The sequence below is a fragment of the Pagrus pagrus genome (assembly GCF_965226575.1).
Source record: "Pagrus pagrus genome assembly, chromosome: 11".
NCBI classification, from domain to species: domain Eukaryota; kingdom Metazoa; phylum Chordata; class Actinopteri; order Spariformes; family Sparidae; genus Pagrus; species Pagrus pagrus.
The window spans coordinates 19,886,941-19,911,632 of record NC_140195.1 but is presented as its reverse complement, the minus strand read 5'-3'; the positions used below and the strand labels follow the sequence as shown (position 1 = coordinate 19,911,632).

General features: G+C 41.6%; 1 protein-coding gene across 1 annotated transcript; it reads left to right on the top strand.

Annotated features, from left to right (window-relative positions):
* The first annotated feature begins 4,328 nt into the window (after positions 1–4,328).
* Positions 4,329–23,582, top strand: rimkla (ribosomal modification protein rimK-like family member A). The gene is made up of 5 exons (XM_084367365.1): positions 4,329–5,120; positions 13,464–13,694; positions 15,870–15,956; positions 19,639–19,842; positions 20,768–23,582. Exons 1-5 carry the CDS (start codon positions 4,958–4,960, stop codon positions 21,286–21,288), a joined length of 1,206 nt encoding a protein of 401 aa, XP_084223491.1. The 5' UTR covers positions 4,329–4,957; the 3' UTR covers positions 21,289–23,582.
* Positions 23,583–24,692: the final 1,110 nt, after the last annotated feature.

Here is a 24,692-nt window from a genome sequence, read left to right as displayed (position 1 = left end):
GTGCCTACATTACCCACAATGCAACTTGGCCACTGAGTGACATCACTAGAGGCAATTTATCAGATTACATGCAGCTTCCCCTGGTGCCACAAAAGGCTTTATACTGCTTTTTTCACAAATGCAGTAGTACTACCCAAGACTGTGTCAGACTGGCAGTAAGTGTACAACCAGCATGATTGTGAGACATCACAATTAGTTTGGAGAGCACCACTTGTTGTCCAGTATGCAACTTACACAAGTGTGATGTGGAAACGGGAAACCTCAAGTGCACATACAAAGAACGTGTAGTGAAGAGGAGACATCTTGTGAAAGTTTTAAAAATATTTAGGCTACTATATATCGTGGATGTTTCAATTAGTAGGAGCTGTAATTTTAAGAATTTCTAAAAAAGTAATTGAACTCTTATGTGGAATAAATCACATGAGACACAGATTGATTGTTATTCCAAGTGGAATATTCTAAAAATGGCTTAAAATCTGGAGACGGATCTTTAAACTTCCCGCAAACAGCTGTGAAAACAACTGCAAGTACATTCCAGATCAGTATTCTCGCAGTATAATTTCTTCCCCAAACTACATTTAGTCAGACTTGAAGCAAATGATGTGTCTTTTGTCTGTGAGCTTGGTGATATGGAGCCATCCCCACTTTGTCAGCGTTGGAAAACAGCTCAGTGCTGCACTCGTCTGGATGCTGGAGGTGCTTGCACTAGTTAATGAGATATTTGTAATGGAATTATTGGGGTTTTTCAAAGCAGCGATATACAGTGCTGGATATCCTATTGCTTCATGAATTTCACACTTTGGCTGAGGAGATTGTAAGATGCTAAAACAAAACTGCTCCCAACAAACAACATGCACAAATGCAGGATTATGTTGATCAATTCTAAAATGGTAATTAATAGTTTGACCATGTTAATAACAACTATATAGGCTCTGTCTATGATATGACATGTTTTAAACATTGAGATTAAGAAATTAAAACAAAAAGCAGATGAATAACTTACTTGAATTTCTTGTGTTAAATGTTGTAGTCTATAAATCCACCGCTAGAGGGCGATCTAACCCAACACACTGTGTTGCCATAGTTTAAAAAATCCCACAGAAAGCTTCTTCAGTGTTCATTTATTGAATCAAATGTTCTCCAACACTGGAAACTGGATCGCCACGTGAAAAGACTTTTTGTATTTAAAAGCATTAAATGTCTCACCCTTGTTAAATGCAGCCCTGGTGCATGATAACAAAGCCAAAGCCAACAATAAGGAATGAATTAACAAGATGCGATTAGATGTATCTACTGTGCTTGGTGGGCTTATATGTAATAAATCAAGTCAGACTGTATGATGTCAGGATGCCTGGCTGTGTCAAACATGCAGCATTTTGCTCTGCTGCTTGTAAAACACCGGATTGCGAGCCTGCAGTTCATGTTGGCACGGAATGGAAAAAAGCAATTTCACAGTAAACGCCTGTGGTTGATGTGTGTTTTGAACATGACGGGTATGAAGGTAGGCTGGTCTTGCAGCAGGGAGCGTCTGTCTGCTGCTGAACTGCGCGACGTTCATCAGGAGGAATGTGTCTCTCTCTGCGCCTTCCCCCTCCTTTGTGATGATGATGATTGGGCAGCGGCATGACTGGCTCTGCCCGGTTTGATCCTGTTGGTTCCCCGGCGCTGAGGTGGGCTGAGCTCAGGGAGCTGGTCATGGAGGCAGACAAGAAAAACCCACTATAACTTATTAAGGCAAACACCAAGGTTTTTCCATTTAATCTACTGATTTGAGGCAATATCCACATCTTGTCGCTAGGTATGAGTAATATAGAGGTCGTACATTTATAATAAACATAGAATACAGTAGCCCATTTGCTCACCACCAACAATGGGTGCACAGCCATGTGGTTAGATTTTTATCTAGATGAGGCTGTTTGTCAAATTATGAGGATATTTCATTACATTGTGTTTTTCAATGATTCTATATTGATGTGAACTTTGTTTGCGTTAACAGAGATACAAAGAATGTATTGTTGAGTCATGTAACTAAGTCTGTAGGGGCCTCACACATCTTTCTGTCTAGTTTATGTTAGCTTTCAGTGCATGGTCATCAGAGAAGAGCTGAAAGGTACTGCGCATGCGTAGCACCAACTGAGTGAGACGCATCCATACTCTGCTGAAATCATCTTTTATAGGCTAATAACTTGTGGGCCTGTAGTCTGTAGCATAATCGTTAATGAAACGTTCAGTGATCCAGAGCCGGTGTTAACAGGTTACAAGCTAGACATCCAGCAGCCTCAGATGGAATGAATTTAGATCATCTATAGCCAGATGCACTTTTTATGAGCATCTTTTTCAGTTTTGTTTATTCAAATAAACTAGAGGTCATTTTGCAATTGGATCACACCGACACGATTAACTGATGTATGGACACATGCATAGACCCACTCATTAGTCATTACTACAGTATTACATGGTGCTCATGGGCAGGGCCCTTGATCTTAATTTTTTTTTTTTGGCAACAAGGAAGTAGGCTCCAAATTAGGCTAGCTTAATCAGGTCGAGGGCTAAAAAAAAATGGTAAAAGAAAATAACAAAATAATTATTTGATAGATATTCTGATAGCACTATGATTGATGATTCATGGGAATTATCATTTTTGTGTAATCATTTTCATTTTCACTGAAGAAATGGAAACTGAGCAACAAGATTTGTAGGACAGGACATCTCTGCAGCACAACAACAGTACTTCGTTGTAATGCTGTCTTTATCATAAAACTGCAGCTTATGTGATATGATATTGCACTTGGCCATTTTGAGAGTTTGATTATTCTCCCCTTCATTGTGCAGCCCCAAGCAGTGCAAATGCAAAACACATGGGTATGTAGGCAGTATGAATGAGTTGAGCACATATACTGGGCATATGTGAGCTGTGTTGCTATGGATTTGCGTACTATATGTCTATTGTCCGGGTAATTGTCAGTTTGAAAGCGCAACAAACTGACCAAACTGACAAACAAAGACTGAACATGTTGAATCTGACCAAACATCTCCAAACACTCTACAACAAACACAGTCAGCCGGGGCACCTCAAACAAACATCTGTGTTTATCTGTGTTTGTTGGAGAATATTTGATTAGTATGCCATGTGCCAGTGCTCTAGGAATATAGGAACCATGTGTAATGGGACACTCAGATCCTTTCTTGTTTTGCACAATCAATATTTATGGGTTCTGTCACTCCTATTATCATTATTATTATTATTATTATTATTATTATTATTATTATTAATATTATTATTATTATTATTATTATTATTGTTATTATCATCATCATCATTAATATTATTATTACTATTTCTTCATTCTGACGAGGCGATATCCATGCATTCAGTTCTGGAACTTCAGTTCCCAGAATGCTTAGAGGTACTGAAACCGGAAATATGGGTTGCCATGGAGTTAGTGAGTCAGCTGCGTGATTTTAGCCTATATTTATTTACATTTTGGAAAATAAGCACCATTAAAAGTATGCCGAATTAGCTATTAGTAGGTGCTGTTTGCAATTTACCCATGGATGAGGACAAATCTATCAAGAAAGCAGAAAACTTAAGAAAACTTTAAAGTGTGATGATACTCTGTGAAGTTTATTTATTCATTCATTTATTTTGCGCGGATTTATGGACTTTATTCAAGATGGGCATCGGAGATAGTGATAACTTTGCAAAGTCTTAATCTCATTGAATCCAAATATATGTGTATCATGTCTGTGTCACCGTCAATAATATCCCCACAGGCACAGAGAGGGGAAGAGAACAAGAGAAGTGGGTCACTGGAATGATTTCGCGCTATTATCACGTGGAAGTGTTCCCCTCCTCAGCAGACACGGCCATCACCGGATGGCACAATTTAACAGCAGCCACAGTGTAAATACGAGTTATTCTTAAAACAAACGCCTCTATTGTGTATAGAGATTACAGAGCGGATGAAAAAAGCAAGATGGGCAGTGTCTTTGGTTTGTGATGACCTTATTTCATCTCCTGCCACTTCGGCATGGAGACAGCACTGTCGATATTCGCCAAACCCTCTCGCACCGTCTGGTCTGAACCGGTTCGGAAAGTGCGCGGTCTCGTGCGCACTGCAGACACCACGCACAGATTCACACCCAGGCCCCGCCCCTCGTTCTGTTTAGACCTCCTCCATTGGTCAAGCTGGCCGCGGCTCGCCCACACCGCCCGCGTTCTGTTTGGACGACGAGACGGCGGCCGCGTCGTGATTGGTCAGCGCCCCTCCAAACCTTCTATTTTGGGGCGGCCCCGTCGACTGAGCACGGGCACGCGGAGAAGTGGAGTTGTAAACGAAGCGCGTGCACTTTTCAGCACCAGCACCGTGTGGATAGCAGCCAAACGGAGCAGAGAGGGCTGTCGTTAGTTCATTGTGACAAACCGACGAGCTTGCGGTTTGCAACGCCATACAACCGCTGCGATCGCGGGAAAACTTTATTGGTAGTTTTGAGTCGACCGGTGGGAGATATAAAGCGCACAGCTTGAGCTTTGTTCGCCTCGGCGGGCAAATAGTGCCACGAGCTGCCTCTCGGCTGAAAGAGACAAGTTTCTGCGGGTAAATATACCGTTATTTTCAGCTCCCTTGTGTCGAAATCGCGCGGTCTGGTTACTGCTAACTGCGCCTCCGGAGGACTAAATGGCTGCAAATGAAGGGAAACAAAGGTGATAACGAAGATTATTCATCCTTGCTGTTACGTTAAGGTCCAGACAACGGTTGACCCGTGGTCCTGTTTTTAGCCACATCACAGCCTGCTCGTACTGTTAGCCGCCGAGGTCTCCATTGTGTGAGCATCTCTGTGCTAATACACTGCCGCCCGACCCCCGGACCACTCGCTGCCACCGCACACCTGCCGCCTCCCACAGTTTTTCGGACGGATTTTTTCCCCCTAACTTTTTGAATCCACTCGTCCAAACATGTGTTCACGGGTTTGGTTCGTGACCGACCGGCGTATCAGCCAGGAATATCCTCAACTTCAGATCCTCCGGGCACTGAAGGAGCGCTGCGCCGACGAGGATGTGGAATTCCGCTCGCTTCTCATGGATCAAATCGTGCTTACCATCAGCGAGGGACAATTAGGCAAGTATAAAACAATTACTCAAAGCTGCCGATATGTGGTCGTAAAGTGTGTTCAGTGAATGGTGCAGTGTAACTTGGATTATTTTAGATGAATAGTGAATAGCAGGTGGTCATTGTTTAGGGGGGCTGCACTGCCGTAAAGCAAGTCGAGGGCTAGCCCGGTCTGCCTGCTAGCAAGAAAGCGAAGTGTACCACAGCAGTGACCGCCTAACCCACTTTCCAGCTAGACTCCCTCCAGACCGAGGGGAGCGATGCTGCTTGGTTTCATTTCGCTGAATACGCTGCAATGTCGTTTATTGAAAGGTTTAATTAATCACCAGAGCAACGGGGAAATCGTTTCTAATGTTGCAGCATCCACATCAAATCACAGGCATTTGTGGGCAAACTGAACTGATGTAATTTAACTGCACATTGCGTCGCTCGAAGGTTCTAGTTGTAGGTTTTATGATATTCTCTCATGTTAGCCCGAGGTTTTCAGGCAGGAAAGGCAGACTGTCTTTAGAAACAGGCCGGAGAAAAAGACATGTGAACATGTAAACATACAGAAAGGGTCGCAAGTGCACAGGTCGAGTTTGATCATCTAAATATTTTCTCTAGAAAATCTTAAAGGATTTCATGTTCATTAGATGCAACAAGCAACTAGAGTGATATCTTAAAATTGATACCAGCAACCCCAAAAACTAAATATTCAGGTTAAATGAAGGAAAATCATAATTAAATATCGCATCTGTGTAACCATAAACAAGTTCTGTTTATTGTTATTACATGATTAATAACAAAAAAGTACACTGATTATCAAAACCAAAAAACAATTAACCATGTTTCAGCTTAATCCCCAAGTCTCCTATGTCAGGTTTTCTGTATCTATGCTATCAACAATATATCATGATGACTATCTTCAGGCATTTGTTGGTGTTATTTTGATACTGCTTTGTCCAGAACACATTGTTTGTACTCTGCTTGTTCTGAAATAACAACATTTTACAGTATTGGCTCTGGAGGCCTTGATAAAGTGATTGTAACAGGAGGAACTCTCAGCAAACAGACACACATGGAATTCGTCAAGGCGGTGTGATGTGGGGCCGTGTCACCAGATGAGAGGCGTGTAGGTCTCAATTAACACATAAGCGGTGTAGGCTGGCGTTGGCACAGGCTCAATAGTTTGGAGAGGATGTGGGATGAATAGGGGTGAGATTGGTCCCTCACAGACTACATACTGTTACATCAGGTCTACTGTACAGCTCAGTCGTGGCAAACCTTTATACTCAACATGGGGGTTCAAATGCCAACAAAGGAGTATTCAAATTACTTGTATTCCACATACATTAGTACAACAAAAGGAATATTTGTGAACATACACAAATCCTAGAATTGGCTATTTGTGGCATTTAAGCAGAATACCTACCACATGAAAAGTACATTAAAATGCAGTTTCAACCAAACAATAGGCCAATCTGTAGATATCATAAAATACTGAATACATCTAGGAGACACCCTGAAAATGGGTGCATATTGTCTAACCAGGACAGGAAGTTGGACAGCTGTCTAGACCTGTGGCTTAGCAAGATACACACAACTGGAGCAGGGGCAGTTAGCATTACCTGTAATCCATGCTGGCCTCAAGTCTACATACAGTAAACGTCTTCTGAGCCTTGGCTTGACATCACAGATTAACAGCCAGTGGGCAGATTGGACACGCTATAGGCTTGCTACAGCGGAAGCCATAGAGTTCATACTCTGTCTGGGGGTCGTGATGTGCATACCGGTCCTATGCACCTGGCACTGCATGCAGCATTTATGTACAAACGAAAAACACCACGGGCTACAGAACCTATAGAATCGGCAGCTTGACTGCATCGTCTTCAATGAAAATAAAGTTGCTTAACTGGTGTAATATGCAGGCTGTTTGAATCTTCATGTTGATTTGCATTAGTGCACTCAGAGGCAACACAACAAGTTAAGACAGTTCTGGAATTTGACAAACCACAAGGAGATGCAACTTTATATGCAGCGACTGAGTCATGATCAGTGAGTGACACTCACAGTTGTCATTGTTTCTGCATTGGAGACATGAGTTCACATCGTGATCAATAACGCCTTTGTGGTCACTCACCGCTATTGTCATTTGTCTATTACCCTTTAAAGATAATTTATTATTAATTGACAAGCTTAGTGCCATAATGAATACATGGTATTGGGAAACACATAAAAAGGCAACTCTGTTATCAGGACTAATTCAATGATAAGCTTTCCACTAGTGGTAGATGCTACATTAACAACCTAAACCAAAATACATTATTGACCATGTAGTATTTGTTAAGGTAATCCTGAAACTGATAACACCTTTACAGCTTGCTATTTCAAAGGCCCCACATGCTCTTGGCTCACATGTGTGATCTCAAGTGAGGTTGAGGTCCACATTTCACACTAAAGTTAATGGGTTCAATGTGGCCCCAGGAAAAGAGATGAGTACACGCACATGTGCACGCACACATGCATTAATGACCATGATGGCCTCTCACATAAGACAGCTAAACCCAGCATTCAGCTAGAGGCATTTCACACCCCATGATGTCTGCTGCGAGACGTTTAAACAGAGACCGGATATGAATGGATGTCTGATCATGTGATCCTTGTGCCTGCCAGTGGGCACACTTTTACCCCAAACATGATAAATGCAACACTCCTATGTCAGTGAACAGGATGATGGAACATTAATTTGCCCCCAGACATGTGAGTGTTCATCAGCATGAACACACAGGGTTGAGATACTGTAGATTTAATGCCGATCCATTTTCGGTTAATTATGAAGTACAGACTCTGCATTTTATGAGAAATGAGACTATATGATGATCAACTGTGTGGCATTGCTTTTAATTTGATTAAAATCCACATTGCAGTACTAACTTATCCCACTGTTGCTGTTGCTTACCCCGTACTTTAGGATTTTTGTTGCAAAATCAATAGAAAAAGTTGGATTTTACAATTGCTTAGAAAAATACAGTATATGTTAAGTTTTAGGATATAAAAAGTGTACACAGTGTTTTGGGGTGGTGACCTGTTTGCATGCCACAGCCCCAACAGCTACAGTATCTCAATTATCACAAGCAGCCTGAACAGGTTTATTTGCATTTTATTGGTGGTGCAAAAGAGGCCTTCAGTACTTGCTGCTTGTGTGTTTTTGTGTGTGTGTATAACTAGATTAACCACACGTAGCAATAAGGGTTGTCAAAAGTATCGAAACTCAAAAAAGTATCGATACCACCCCCCCACCCCGCGGCACCCCTCCCCTCCCCGACGGCGAGCCGCCGACGCTGCGTCCTTCTCTCTCTCTGCCTTCACACACACAGCAGCAGGCACCCCCCCCCCCCCCCCCCCCCCCCTCACCGTGACGTGCACAATAACAACAGAGCATGGCCAGTGCTGCTGCAGGAAGGCCAAATCAACCAGTTTTGGTTGAAAATGAAAGAGGGAAAAGTGTTGTTTGGAGGTATTTTGCCTTCGAGTCTAACAAGCACGGAAAGCCGAAGGACGTGGATAAGCCTGTGTGCAAACACTGCTACAAGGCGGTGGCGACCAAGTCAAGTAATACTTCCAACTTCGCGAAACATCTTAAGGACCGACACCCTGGCCTTTACAGTGAATTTCGGCAGGTTAGTGTCTTTCGTTTCAAACTTATTACTGATGTTATCGTGGCCAGTGGCCCGCATTAATGTTGGCCGTGTTATTATTAGCCATTAGCTGCAGCTAGCGATTAAAGGCTGACGTCACGTTAATGATTATAAACAAGGTTAAAAAATAAATAAATAAATTATGCATGCTCATATTACGTTAATAGACACAGTGTCAGTATACTAAGTTTAAATAAATGTTGATGACTGAAAAGTGTTATTTTCTCTCTTAAAGTCCCAGAATGAAGCAGAGAAAAGTCGACCTGCAACTAAACAGCAACACACACAGCCGACTCTACCATCTGCGTTTGACCAACAACGAAAATATGATGCATTTTTCTTGTTAATAAAAATATTTCTTTTAAATTTTGGGGTCTTTTTTTTTTATCCTTGTGGTATCAAAAATGGTATCGAGTATCGAATATTTTCCTGAAAATCGGTATCGAGTTGAAAATTTTAGTATTGTGACAACCCTAGTAACAATATTACATCTTATTTTACCCTGCACCACACATAGTAGTATATTTTTTGCTCTAATGTACATATTCAACACAAGGCACCCCAGCCTGTTGTCACACACTGAATTGTAAGTATTATAACTAGTTGTGCCAACAGACAGAGAGCTATTACTTGGAGCAACACTGACCAACACACCCTGAAATTGCTTTCTTTCTGTTACTGTTGTAACTGAAACCACTATTTTTATACATTTACATTTACATTAACATTTAGGGCATTTAGCAGACGCTTTTGTCCACAGCGACTTACAATAAGTAGTAGTAGTAGTATATAAGAAGAACCTTACAAGTGGCTGACACATCTTTCCATATCAAATATGTTGCTATGTTGCTGTGAATGTCCGGCCCTTCTTTATATATATGGTCATACTGCAAATAAACACTTGCGTTTGTAGTTTGCATAGTTAACAGTGTCTGCTCTATGATTGCTGGACTATAAACTTTTATATTTTCTGATGCTGAATGTTGTTGCATCATTGGTAAAAAATGTGGCTGGGATAGGCTGCAAGTAACCACAATCTGTTTCTCTTTTGTGTGCTCCTGGTGCTCCTGTCAGACAAAATAAATGTACACCTTGTCTAACAGGTTAGACAGTTGACAGCACCTAACATCCAAAACTTCATGACTTGCCACGCTGCCAGGTATTGATGAATCATTTAGAGATGTCATAGAAACTTCACTTGAAATAGCAGTGGTTTATTGTTTTGTTTGTACTGGCCACTTTGGCTGGTGAATACTAAATATTTCCTTACCAGCATAATGTCAGAAACATAAAAATAGCTATTGAGTAAGGCTTGGCAAGAGAGGGTGTAGACTCACTCATTCAGCCACTATACCCAAGTACTTTCTCCTCCAGTCCCCACAACAAAACGGATAATAACAAGCTACATCACCAATATGTATTCATAACATAATTTATTGTATCCATAAAAGTATTTGCATCCAGTGTATGTGTATATATGAATATATATTAAAATGTATGTTGGAGTCATTTGTGATAGTGCTGCGCATGCAAATAATTAAAGTTATTATCTACCCAACAATGTGAATAAATAGCTAATTTAACATTATGATGCCTATATACTGTGTTTCAGAGATATCTTCTGAAGTTAGCATGCTGACCAGATAGCCCCGGCCGGTCCTGGTCCAAAGCCCCTGTAGCGGTGTGAACACCAACACTCCCCTGGTCCTTGAGCTCCCACTCTAAATGGCTAGTTGCACAGCTAACTGAGCTAACCTGCTAAAGGCAGGTACAGTTTGCAGCACATATTGTTTGATTTGGTCATATGCCGCCCCCTATTTTTTTGGAGTATGAATTTGACAGATGGCCAATTCTTACACATTGCACCTTTAAATAAACAAACTGATGTTCACATGTGAACTGTGATGGTGGAGAAAAACGATATCTTAAAAATCTTCATAAACACATTTATAGTTTCCAGTTATATCAGTTTAGATTACATAATTGGGTGTCACCATATTAAAGCATCGTCTTATGACCATGCAAACAGCTCAACAAACACATTAAACTGCCACTGAAGAATTCCAAGATTAAATAGTTCAAAGCCACAAAACATTGTTTTTGTCTGGATTAGGCATGGGAAGTATTTCTGTATTATTGGGGACTGTATTTCAGATTCCTGTTAGTCAAAGTACTGTAAATGTCAGAGTAGCTATCAGCTGTACGACAAACAGGCTAACTCACCGATGATATGCAGGATTTCATGGCCTCTGTGCTTGATGAAAAAAAAAGATTTATTTTTTTGCTTGGCCTCTCAGTAGGCCTATAGTACATGTTTTGTGTGTCACTGATGACAGATATGTAAATAGACCACTGAAGACCATAGCGAACCATAAGAAACAGTGGGCGAACCGGCTGCCCCATCAGGCTAATTTAGACAGGATACCCCCTGACCCAGACTGAGACTGCATTCCGGACTGGCAGGACCCAGTAGCCAAACATTGGCACAGCGTTTGTCGGCATCGCCTGCTTTGTGACGTTGCAGCGGTATGCACAGAATGCCTGTTATGCTTGTTAGCTTTGTCAGGCAGATTGAAAATGGGACGCGCATGTACAGTCCATTGAACCATAAAAATATTACACACTGTCGTAGAGGTGAGTTGTGACCATAAACAGGTCCCACCCACACTAAATGTAGACACGATCACAACACAAAACCCATGTTGCCTTTGTTATACACCAAAATAATCAGGAGGTTTTCTAAATGCTTTTGCAACAGTCACATGACGGGCAGCGCTGTGCACACTTGCACAAATGAATACCACTGATTCATCTGGCTGCCTCATTGGTCTCTGTTTGGTTCCCCTGGAGATGGAGACGAGCACCAGTGAATACTGTCTGTCAAAAAGCATGAGACCACATCCCCTGACACTTCCCACTGTAACACCACTCTCACTGCTTCTAGCTGCACAATCAGAGCAGTGTGTGAGAGTGTTCAATAGGGCTGGAGAGACAGTGAATCCTCCTGCTCCTACACTGAGATTGTGAGCAGGAGGAGGAGAAAATAGGAGGGGTGGCAGCCTTTTCATGGCTTCAAACCCCTTTTTTTCATGTGCCTCCATTTCTCCCTCCCCTCCCTCCATTCCTCTGTGTTACAAGGCTACAAGACATCCCCGACCTTGTCTGTCAGCTGCTCTCTCTTATGTACCCCTATCTACCTGTCTGTCCACAGAATGACCCTAAAGACAAATGTTGGTCCCACCCACAGTGTCCGCCTGTTGTACCGTGCATCCGCCGGCACACCAAAAGCTAGCTGTCTGATGTTATTATGTATGCAGCAACCATCTAGCTTCTCGTGACCCCTCATGATGTCAGCCAGTGGCGCTGTCACTATTGTGAGCCTGCAGATTCTAAGATGGCTGAAAATCAGGTCACTGTAGAGGTGAAGTGCTGTGCCAGTGACAAATGGGTCTCTACAGGTCTTATATGTGCTCATATATGTGCACACGTACACTTTGTTTTTTTTTTAGTTTTTCACCCAATCTGTTCTTTCTGATGAGCTGTTGGGTCGCATCGCCTGCTCAAAAATCTCACAGTCTGTCTCTGTTTCCTTTTCTCATCCAGGGTGACAAAGTAGTCACCAGTAGAATGCTGCCAAATCTTTTGGTGAATTTGCCATCTGTGTTTAGCAACTCTCAAGCCAATATCAAACTCTTATTCCAGATAGCTGTTATTGGACTGAGAGTAGAAAAGTTACAGTATACCAAGTCACGCCGGCTTTATACTCTACAAGCTTCTCTTTGTCAAGTCTCCCCTGTTTTCCATGGCTTGTTCGTGCTGTGCTGAATTGAAATGGCTGATCAGTGACCTATTCAGATGTGTTCAGTTAGCCTGTTGTATTTCCTTCGCTCGCATTTACATAATAAAAGTGGTGTCAGGCTGAGACATTGAAAAGCGACGTCAGTTTGAATTTCTATAAAACAAAACATATTTTTTTTAAATGAGATAACTAGATGACAATCATTGTGCATTGTGACAGAATCACAACATTTTTTATGATTTAATTTAAGGGACAACGACTTGAACCAAACAAATATTTCATTGGATACAATACAGTGGTTTTAATCATGCTTTTCTCTCTCATGTGTGTTCGTGTGTGATTAAATTCAATTATGCACCCTTGGGGTTTCAGACATCACTCCCTACCCCACTGCCCTACATTGAGACAAAGTAGTGTATCAGCAAGAATATCCCTTCCTTAGCCAAAGGAGAAGACAGTATTGGTCCAAAAGACACACGAGCTGGCAGCATTGCAGGGGAGTACTGTATATGGATATGGGCAGCATGTAAATAAGGCAGATTCCAAATTCATGGCTTAACAGCACCAGCCTTGGAGCTGGCTGCCTCTGCATGGTCTTGTAACCCAGCCAACTCTTGGTCAGAGCCAGTGCAGTGTCCACAAACAGCCTCCATAAGACGAGTCATCTTTTCCACCAGTAGAGGAAATCTCACCAAACACAATTTTTCCAGCTACTGGAAATAGGATTTTTACGGTGTAATGGTAGCAATAAAGAATGACAAAAAGAACGTTTTTTTTGTCTCACAGACTGACACAGGATTTTTGTTTAATGATGACCATCTTGTTTCTTCTCTCTGTTCTCCAATCACGCCCCCTCACCACATCACCCTCCAGGTCTGCGAGTGGAGCAGGAATTGGTGACATCTTACCCACAGGTGGTGGTGGTACGGGTGCCCACGCCCTGGGTGCAGTCAGACAGTGACATCACTGTGCTGCGCCATCTGGAGAAGATGGGCTGTCGACTGATCAACCGGCCCCAGGCCATACTCAACTGTGTCAACAAGTTCTGGACCTTTCAGGAGCTGGCCGGTCACGGGGTGCCTCTTCCTGACACCTTCTCCTACGGTAAATCAATACCTGACATTCATCCTTTTCAGTGAGTTGTGGTAGCACTAAGAGCTGCAAAAATGAATTGATTGTCAACTATTAAGTGAATTGCATTAATCGCTTTGGGTAATTTTATTAAGAAAAAAGTCTTCCAGCTTCTTAAATGTGAATATTTACTGGAGTCCATACTTCTCTATGGTAGACAAACAAATATCTTTGGTTTGTGGACAAAACAAGCCATTCTGGGCTTTTGGAAACACTGATCAACATTTTTCACCATTTTATAACATTATAGACCAAACAACTAATCATTTCATTTAGAAAATAATCAACAGATGAATCAACAATGAAAATAAGCATTAGTCTTAGCCATTTTAGCACTGTCTTGCTGTAACTAGGACGTCTGAAGCCGTGTGTTTCTCCATGACTATAACCAGCAAGTCAGTTGATGAGTGATGCAGATAGCTTTATTAATGTATCTGCTTCCAAGTCTGTGGACAAGTACCGGCCTTGTGTTGAAAGATGCCACTGCACTGTTCCTCATGCAGGGCTCTGAGCATACTGTAATTCCCAGAGCAGAGTACATAATAGAAGTGTTACACACAAATGCACAAATTAATAAACACCCTAGCTCTAATAGACTTGTCCATCACAGCACCCGCTGGACAATTTCTTCTTAGGAAGTCCCACAGAACCAGTCAACCTAGATTCTTCATCAGTTTCTTAATGAATTGCTTCCATCATGCCTTTCGTTTGATAAAACTTTTCGTTTGATGAAATGTGAACACAACAAAAACTAGATGTGAATATTATCTTTAAGTATATATAAACACATTATATGGTAATATAACCGCATCATCTACAGTCAAGTGGATATTAGATTAAACACCAGCCCTGCTGTGTCAGGTGACATTTCAGTCACATTAGTTGCATCAGAGGCTTTAGTCCACATGTGTCTGTATCACAGAATAATAAATAATCAGTCAGCAGATTGCTAGTCCACTGCGGTTACTCAAACAGCACAGAAAAAAATCCCATTTGCATACCAGGTCAAATCCTCATAGCTGTCCACTTAACCACATATATTTATCATTTTCACAATTTCTCAAACACCAGTGGTTTTTTAACTGTTGATGAAGGCACGACACATGTGGATACGGCCCTCACAAAACATGCCAGGCTGCTGTTTTTATTTGTTGTGGTTGATTGTAGTCAAAGACAAAACAAAGGGCTGACAAACAACGCTGCACATTTCTTCCTGTTTTCCAAAAATCCACAGTGCTGTGGTGTTTGTGAGAGCAGAAAGAGAAGGATACAGACAGAGGGAAAGAAAGAAAGAAAGAAGAGAGAGGAGGGGGTGTTTGGCCTACATTCCATTCGTCTCTCTGCACAGTAGGCCAGGCAATGCATGCAGAGCGGCTGGAGAGCTTATGTAACTCAACCCCCAACCACCACCCCCACCCTCCTCCCAACGCCCCACCCCATGCCCTCCTCATGATTTTTCAAAATAAAAGATGCCTCCCTCCTGTTCTCAACCTCAGCAGCTTATGACGTGGTTGGACCCACATTTGCAGTCCGCTCTCTCTCCCCCCTCCCCTGCTACCTCTGTTCTTTCTCCCTCTCACTGAAATCACATGTGAATCGTTGCATCTGGAAAAACTGTGTGACATTGAGCTCACATCTGTTCCCTTGACTCAATGCCAGATAAGACCAGACAGAAACACAAAGATGGAGAGGGAGACGGAGAAGTGGAAATGGAGAGAGCGAGGGGAAAGAAGTTATTAACACCTCCCATTTTCTCAATCTTTTTGACACATTTTTCAATCACTTCTCAAGCCAAAGTAGAGAGAGCTGAAGCTCAGCTGTCGCTACAAGCTGCCAGCTCCTGAATCAATGTCAGATATGGTCAGCTGCTTCACATTAATGCCTCCTTCACTGACTGCTCAGTTCCAATCTCATGAATCAAGCAGCAAAATAAGTAAAAGCTCAGGACAACACTCCCGCTGCCTCGCTGTTTTGAGTCACTTCTGTTGCCATAGCAACGGGCTTCATCCCCTCCCCCCACCCTGCTCAGTTGGCTGTCATGTGTGAACACTGCTATCAAAACAAGGACAATTTTTTAATATATTTTACACCTCTCTCTCTGTGTTTCTCTCTGTCTGCTTTGTGTTTGTGTTCACGGGCGTTTCCCAGGAGGGCATGACAACTTCCGTAAGATGATCGATGAGGCAGAGCCACTGGGCTACCCCGTGGTGGTGAAGAACGCGCGTGGCCACAGAGGTAAGACCCTCAGTCAACTGCTTTTCCTTTCCTAGGTGTCAAAAAAAGAAAAAGTCCTTACTTCCTACTAGTAGCAGTTCCTAAACTCATAGCTGATCTTACAACTTAAGAGATCCTATCTAAAACTGTAAACTTGATATTTCAATCAGCACTCGTCCTGTCATGCCTGTATCTGTGTTTATAATGTACAGGAGACTGCCTGTACCCATGACAACAGCTGTCTCACTTTACTTGTCTCTGGCTAGCTAGCTTCCTATAATGGACACGAATAAACAGGCATTATATTTTAGCTTCGATGACTCAGAGGTATTAATTGTGTCACGAAATTACAACTTACAGGCTAACGACAGTGTTAGCTTCTCCAACAGACTAACGACAGTGTTAGCTTCTCCAACAGACTAACAACAGTGTTAGCTTCTCTGACAGGCTAACAACAGTGTTAGCTTCTCCAACAGACTAACAACAGTGTTAGCTTCTCCAACAGGCTAACGACAGTGTTAGCTTCTCAAACAGACTAACGACAGTGTTAGCTTCTCCAACAGGCTAACGACAGTGTTAGCTTCTCCAACAGACTAACAACAGTGTTAGCTTCTCCGACAGGCTAACGACAGTGTTAGCTTCTCCAACAGACTAACAACAGTGTTAGCTTCTCCAACAGGCTAACGACAGTGTTAGCTTCTCCGACAGGCTAACAACAGTGTTAGCTTCTCCAACAGACTAACGACAGTGTTAGCTTCTCCAACAGGCTTACGACAGTGTTAGCTTCTCCAACAGACTAACAACAGTGTTAGCTTCTCCACGGTTTGAGTAGCATTTCATTCATAATAGTTCGGTGTTCATGGTTTTTTTTTTGCTTGTTTTTTGTGTTTATTTATATTTATTGGGAAGACCAACGTATGTAAAGAATAAAAAAAACATATACTTTCTACAGGAAAAGAAATAGTTTTTCCTCCATTATTTTTTGATAGCTCAGCCACCCCACCGTCACCCATTGCCAAAAATAAAAAAATAAAAAAATAAAAAATAAATAAATAAAATACACAATAGTACTGCTACGTACATATATACCCATATATATACCTACATACATACATACGTACGTACATATATACATACACATAACATAAGTTAAGGAGCCTTACATAAAACATTCAGTAATATGTTTCACATTTTCATGACTGGGGAGAGAAGAAAAAAAAAGGGGAAGGAAAATCTTCCATATGCCGCAAGCACAGCAGATCACACAGATACACAGCATCAGAATAATTCATAAAGTATAGGGTATAAGTGGTCTTAATCATGGGGAAGCCATGTAAATCGGTCAAAATAAGATAAGAGGGGCTGCCAGGTGGAATAGAGTTTCTGGGCTGATCCACGAAGTGCAAATTTAATTTTTTCTAAATTAAGGAACATCATTATATCCTCTATGGGAAAATGATGAAGGGGGTGCAGAGGACTTCCAAAGAAGTATTATTTTTAGTATTAGTATTCCAAGAAGGGAACTGAAAGCAATAATGTTTAGCTGCCAAGATGTCAAATTTTTAGCTGAATCAGGCGTTGCAAAAATGGCTATCCCTGCACCCGGCAGGACCTCCACCCCAGTGATTTCAGAGATTGTTTCAAAAGAAAAGGACCAGAAGCTTATCAATTTAGATCATGACCAAAACATGTGTGTTAGATCAGCTGGGGACTGTGCACAGCGGTCACATTTATTATCCACTTCAGAATACATTTTTGACAGTTTAGATTTAGAGAGATGGAGTCAGTGCAGAACCTTGAATTGGATTAGACTCAGTGGGGCACAGAAGGAAGAGGAGTTGACACATGCAGTAGCCCTCTCCCACCAGTCCCCATCAAACTCCATACCTAACTCTTTCTCCCAGACACATTTAATATTGTTAAGAGGGTGGTCTTTAAAAGATAGAATTTGATTATATAAACATGAGATAAGCCCTTTAAGCCTAGGAAGAGTCTCGAGAAGAGTATCCATACTGGATTTGGGTGGTAACAGTGGAAATTCTCGATATTATAAGCTGAATATATAAGATGAAAATGTATCATTAATGATAGCAGGGTCTGATTTTGAGAGGAATCTACAATTTGAGAAATCATACGCGACACAGACTTACTTTTTATTAGACTTACTTTTGAGCTAAGAGCCGGCTTGCCTCGGTGCTCATGTTGCTCTTCATCTTCATTGTTGTTTCCATACAGACTGAACAGTTTATGGCAGTTACTTTCAATTTAGGACAGGGTCTATGACATTCCCACTTAGAATTCCTAACTTAGGAAATTCCTCAGTTAGGACAGTTCTGACAAATTCCTATCCTAATATAAGATAGGATTTTTTCCTAAATGTAGTCAGGAAACATGCTTTTGTAATACCAAAAATCCTAAACATCATCCTAACACTAGACAGGGTAGGGTTTCAGACGTATGAAGTTTCTGTGATGAGGTCCCAGCTCTGCTCACTACACCACACCTGAAGGATCTGTACACTGTAGGCCCCTAACAGCAGCTCAGTCCACCCTTATATGAAATTCATTGACAGAGTGTTAAATGATTAGGACTGCGGTGCTGCAACAAACACAGAACAGAAGCTTGTAGTGCTTCTTGCTGTATGGCTGCTAGATCAGTTTACAAATTGACCCTCGTCTCCTCATTTTGCCAAAATACACACAGGACTTGGGTGGGAAGTTTTAGACTTTCCTTAATGTTGTGCTTCCAGTGCCTGCTGACCCATTAGCCCTTTCCCATTCATAGTTATCGACACTTGACTGGGTCTGCCATTGTGTGAAGGAATAACAATGGACCTTGGCTAGCCTGGGCTGCCATCACAGTGCATTGTTAGGGAAAGCAGCCGTTGGTCAGCCTCTAACTTCACCCTTTTTATGGAGTTCAGCATCTCAAGGGTTGCTTTCCTCTCCTCTGCGGTTGACCGTTGACATTGGCTCAAGTCCAGCCTGCCTTCCTTTTCATGAGCCATCAAGGCCTGTAAACAAATATAAAGTTCAAATCACAAAGCTTAAGAATCATTTGTATTAATAGGTCTATACTAGATGCCATATTTAATTTAATTTGCTCTTCATGGCTAGGTCTTGGGAAATATTCTAATTCTCAGTATATCATTTGCCTTTGGGTGCAAACAATATTTTAGTACCATCATCACACAGTAGTCACATGTCTCACTGAGTCGCAGGACCATAATTCCTTGTTTGTCTTGTTTTTGGCTTGACTTTTGACTGTCCATCTTCACATCCTTATGATTTTACCAAGGGATCGCCTTGTCATCTTGTTTAGATTGTCACTTAGACACAATGTGCACATACACTCACAGACCACATGATTTTCCCTGGTGCTGGGAACAGGGGTCAGAGTGCGTGACAACCTGGAGACGGAGCCAAAAGGTGCTAATTAAAACAGGCGTCTTCTATCCTCTGTGAGAAGCAGTTCTGTGGCTGCTAAGAGGAGTGTCCCATCCATTATATGAGAAATGGGAACTGACATGAGACTTGGTCAGCAGAAGCAGCTTCTTGTCAGCTAAACTGTGGAAGTTATCCAACCTCTACTGCTATTACCAGACCCTGCAAATTTTATTTTCATGTTCATATAAAAAAGAAAGAAAAGAAGAAATCCAGACAGCCTGATAACTAACTCACCTTTCCTTCCTTCCCTCGCTCAGGCAAGGCTGTGTTCCTGGCACGGGACAAACACCACCTGACGGATTTGTGCCACCTGATCCGTCACGATACCCCCTACCTGTTCCAGGAGTACGTCAAGGAGTCGCATGGCCGAGATGTGCGGGTGGTCCTGGTGGGCGGCCGCGTCATTGGCTCGATGCTACGCTGCTCCACTGATGGTCGCATGCAGAGCAACTGCTCCCTGGGTAGGCAGACCCCCGAGAGTCAAAGATGACACACTGAATTTCACACTGTCACACACATAATACATTAGTGAACTCACTTCCCCTTCCACTCATCACAGTTACCAACAATGGCAGCACTGGAACAGATCCTCTTAAGTTTACACTAGTCTGTTTTTAGGTGTAGTTAATTTATTGATTATATGGATGATACTAAATCTGTCTTGAGTTGCCTTGAGTCTTGCAATGTTTTATTTTGAGTCGTGTGATTAAATGGTCCCACTGTTCTTGGAGAACCAAAGCTGTTCTGGTCATTGTTACGATTAGTTTCAGGAAGCTTCTTTTTAAACATAGTAAAAGGAAAAGAAAGGCATTAATTTTTAATAAGACCATTAGAAAACAAATTAACTACTGCTCTGTGTGCCACATTTAAATCACTATCTCACTGGATTGCTCTAACCATTCCTGTATGTGAGGAGAATATTTAACGGTCATAGCATATTTCTAAATGTTTGATCATTACTCCATCTGCTACATAAACCAGTTTGGGGAAACAGTGCCAGATCACCAAGCTCATCCACAATCTGCCCCAGAGACATCAGCAGTCCAGCTGATGAGACTGATCTTCAATGTCAGAGCATGAGCAGTTTTGGTCTAGTGAGGCTGTAATGTGCTGTGACATATTTAGGACATCAGTCATCAGATTATTCTGTGTTTATGTAACAGATCATGTTGACAATTCTGCTGACTCTAGATAGATTGGCTGTGCTATTTGACTCTCTGAGTTTACATAACAAAATTAGCCAAATTATTATTTTTATTTTCTATTTTTTGATCGTCCACATATATTTTTTAAAGATTACTCTTGATTCTTAATAAAAAAGAAAAACTGGATGGAACCACAGATGACTGAGGGTATTAACAAACTTAATGTCTCTCTGATTGTTAGGTGGTGTTGGCATGATGTGCCCACTGAGCGAGCAGGGCAAGCAGCTGGCCATAGAGGTGTCTAACATCCTCGGCATGGATGTGTGCGGCATCGACCTTCTACAGCTCAACGATGGCTCGTTTGTGGTCTGCGAGGCCAATGCCAATGTAGGCTTCATTGCTTTCGACCAGGCCTGTGGCATCGACGTGGCGGGCATTGTCGCCGACTACGCTCTGTCCATGCTGCCCAGCCGCCTCACCCGTAAGATGTCCCTGCTGTCCGTCGTGTCGAGCACCAGCGAGACCAGCAGTGAGCCTGAGGTGTGCAGCGTGCCCACCGGCGGTGGCTCACTTCCCGAGGCCGTCTGCAACATGAGCATGGGTTCCACTTCCAGCGAGAGCGACCCAGAGCTGGCCGAGCCCTCTCAGTCCTCGCCCCGCCAGTCCACAGCCCCCAACCTGCCTGATCTCCCTGACCTCCCTGATCCGGCCTACAACTTCAACACCCTCCTCGCCAATGAGATCAAATTATTGACTGAGTGAGATTCAAGCAGCTTCATGCACTCACAAAAACATAACACGCACATACACACCTGTACGCATGGCAACAGACATTCCTTTTTAAAAACACATATCAATCCAAAAATGATTCAAACATAGGATGTTAAATGCAAAACAAGAGCAGAGAAACGGTACACACATACAGAAACAGAAACACCAAAACTCCCCTCAAAAAGAAACAAAGATCTGAGGCTGCTCCCCTGACTCTCCTCGCTTTGCACCTCTACTCCCAAACCCCACGATCCAAACTTAGCTTACACTGCAGCAATGTGCAGAGAGTGGGATGTAACACATATGATAACTGCCAAATTGACCTCTCCTTGTTTCATTTTTTGCAAAATAGTGAGGGTGAAGGTGTTTTTTGGGGTGGGTGTGGGATTCTCAGAGAGGCATACACCTGCCGTATTTTTATCTTTACAACACGATATCTTTATTTAAAGAGAATCTGCAGTATGTTGTGCAGTCATAAAGAAGGGGTTTCCTGCTGAGACTGTAGTCAGGTTTGGTGGATTGGAGGAGAAATGAAGTGTTGTTTTTTTCAAGTGATTAGCTCCTTGTGACAGGAAAACATCCTCATGCTCGACACATTGTAGTGTCAGCTCCAATGTAGCAATGAAGTGCACCTGTCAGAGACAGAACAGGATTTGCATCAACTGGAGATAAAGGAATTTTAATGTTAAATTTACTGCTATTCATAATTCTTCGCTATAAGACAACATGTCATGTGTTGTTAATCCACCTAAACAGACTGAATACACAATGTTTTTTAACTCTCCTATAATTAAACTGATTTTAAAATGTAGCTGTAGCTGCAACATTGACAGTGACCATGATTACATACCATTAGCACCCGTCAGGTGATAACACGGTGTCCATATATGAAAACCTCTGTTCACTGTGAATGAAGCAGGCTCGCAAATCTTCCCTTACATGTGCATGGTAGTAGAAAAGACAAATAGCATTTCTGTTATAGAGTCACGACCTGGATAGTATAAAAATGAATTGAGTGCCATTACTCGATTTTTAATTCTACATTCCTCGATAGCTTATTTGGTTAGCCTTACCAGCAGCAGCAGCAGCACTCTTCTGCTTTTTATAACTCATCAATTGTCTAGCACTTTATGAAAAAACAGATGCATTTTCTTTTTCTTGCTCAGATGAAACACGAGACAGCGTGTGAACAAAATATACCTCAAAACAGTGACTTCTCACTGCCATAGGATGAAATAGATATTCAAACATACAATACATATCAGCCAGGATCCTTGTGGTTTTCAAATGGCCCTGATACACCAGGTGTTCCTTCCCTACTATGTCTAAGAGCTAAAAAGTAGTTTGTGTATTATTTTCTATTTCTTTTCTTTTTTGTTTAGCTTTTTTGTAAATATTTAGGTAGTGAATTAGCTTCAGTGCATACTAGCATCCAGCTGTTGAAACTGGAACAGCTGAAATTACTGCCAACGTTGAAAATTTCATAAGCTATTGTGGACAAACATGTTTGTACAGACCTGCAATACTGAAAGGTTGAAACTGAAATTTGGTGCTAACATTTCTAGATTTGGTTAGATGTGATTTCTCAGTCATATGATTTGTAGATTTTACCTTTTTATTGTTTTCACCTTTTTTGGATAAAAAACAAGTATCCTAACCCACAAAATATGTTGGCATGATGTACAAATACATAATTAAAACTATATTTTTGCAGTCTCTTTGAATAGAATGTTACTTTTTATTTCCTTAGAGAAGAAAGTTAAACAAAAAAAAATCCAGGGATTTCAGCAGCCAAGAGCTTTTGCTTATGGTTTTTTGTTCCTGTCACTTTACCTCCAGTACGCCTTCTGAAATATCAACATACAGGTTCATTAAGAATCATTTACAGCTCCGATCAAAAAGCACAAATGTAAACCCTAAGTTGTTCCACATAGTGACGTTCATGTTTCTGTTGAACACAACTCAGGGAAGCAGCCTGGATCTCATCCCTGAACCTCCCAATCCCCCCCCAAGGCACGACATATCCATCTGAGCGAAAGACATGTCAAAAACACAACACATATCTAGCGGCAGACAAAAAGTTACACAAACAACAACGAAAAAAAGGTTGTAAACTACAGTATAAGACAATGTGGTGTATACCATGGTTAACATGCACTTTTTTTCCTTGCTTGTTTTATATTGTTCCTTGTTTTCTTCCTAATTTATGGTATTTTTAAAGAGAAAAAAAGTGGTTTGTGTGCACTAATATTGTCTTAATAAAGTGAAACCGCTGTGAAGCTTGATTTTATTTCCCTTTCTTGTGGGCCGAAGTTACTGTCTGGAGTCCGAGGGGCCTGCTCGAGGGTGCCAAACCTAAACCCACCAGACAACAGGAAAGGCAGCTTTAAAGTTTAAGTTTAAAGTCTGCTGTCAAGTGATCACAGTGGCTCCACTGAGAGGATAACAACATTTACACTACTGTGATGTTGTCCGGTATCTATATAATGAAAGTATCCGACAAACAAACTGTGAAATCCGCTGATGTCCGCTCTCCTGACATGCAAGGGCCGGTGGGCTTCATCATTAACAAGTCACATCCCAGTCTCAACTATCTCTAGTTGTCGTCGTCCCCTTTTTGTCTTTGTATTGAAGCCTGTGTCATTCTACATTGTGTACATCAGTGTAAATCAAAGATCACATATCCTTTCAAGACATCAAAAAGCCAGCCATAGGAAAGAGTGAAATGTTCATTTCTCTCTTACAGCCCGTTATTTAAATCTGTATTTTATACATATGCAGACAGCGCACATCTAGCCATTGAAGGTTCATTTAACTGTGCCCTAACAACTCTGAAAATGCCTTCTCATTGTCTGGTTTCCTTTGGGAGAACTGATTTGAGTCAAGGTTCCAGTTCAGGTGGGTTTAATTTTGCTTGGTCTTTATAGATCAAAGCGGATAAAAGGTATGGGAGCTACTAAAAGAAATGGATACGACATGCTAGTGACGCAAGGAAGGAAGAAAGAAATGTGTGTAAATCATGAAATGATGGAAAGTGTATTGGTCCGTGTGGTGCTCGGCAGGCCTGGAACAAACATGTAGGGACCTCTGGACTAGTCACTGTGTACACAACAGAGCACAAGGTTACTATTTAAATCCAAACTGCTGCTAATGTATATTTGGCTCAAAAATTTAAAAAAGGGAATATACGGAAATCCAAGTGTTTCCATGTTTTGCTGCCTCTCAACACATGAAAATGAATCTGAATGCCAAAAAACAAACTCTTTGTTGTACAGTATAATTCAGTACTAATAACACTAGTAGTGAGATGATTTTAAAAGTGATTCTTTGTTTTGATATAATGAATAAATGTTTCAGAATTGTATATAATATGTAGGATTTCACTGCAACCGTCG

Excerpts from the sequence above, each read along its gene's own strand:
- rimkla (XM_084367365.1), top strand. The coding sequence starts at position 4,958 with ATGTGTTCACGGGTTTGGTTCGTGACCGACCGGCGTATCAGCCAGGAA. Across the intron at positions 13,695-15,869 it reads TCCTGACACCTTCTCCTACG|GAGGGCATGACAACTTCCGT; the intron begins GTAAATCAATAC and ends GGCGTTTCCCAG. Across the intron at positions 19,843-20,767 it reads GCAGAGCAACTGCTCCCTGG|GTGGTGTTGGCATGATGTGC; the intron begins GTAGGCAGACCC and ends TCTGATTGTTAG.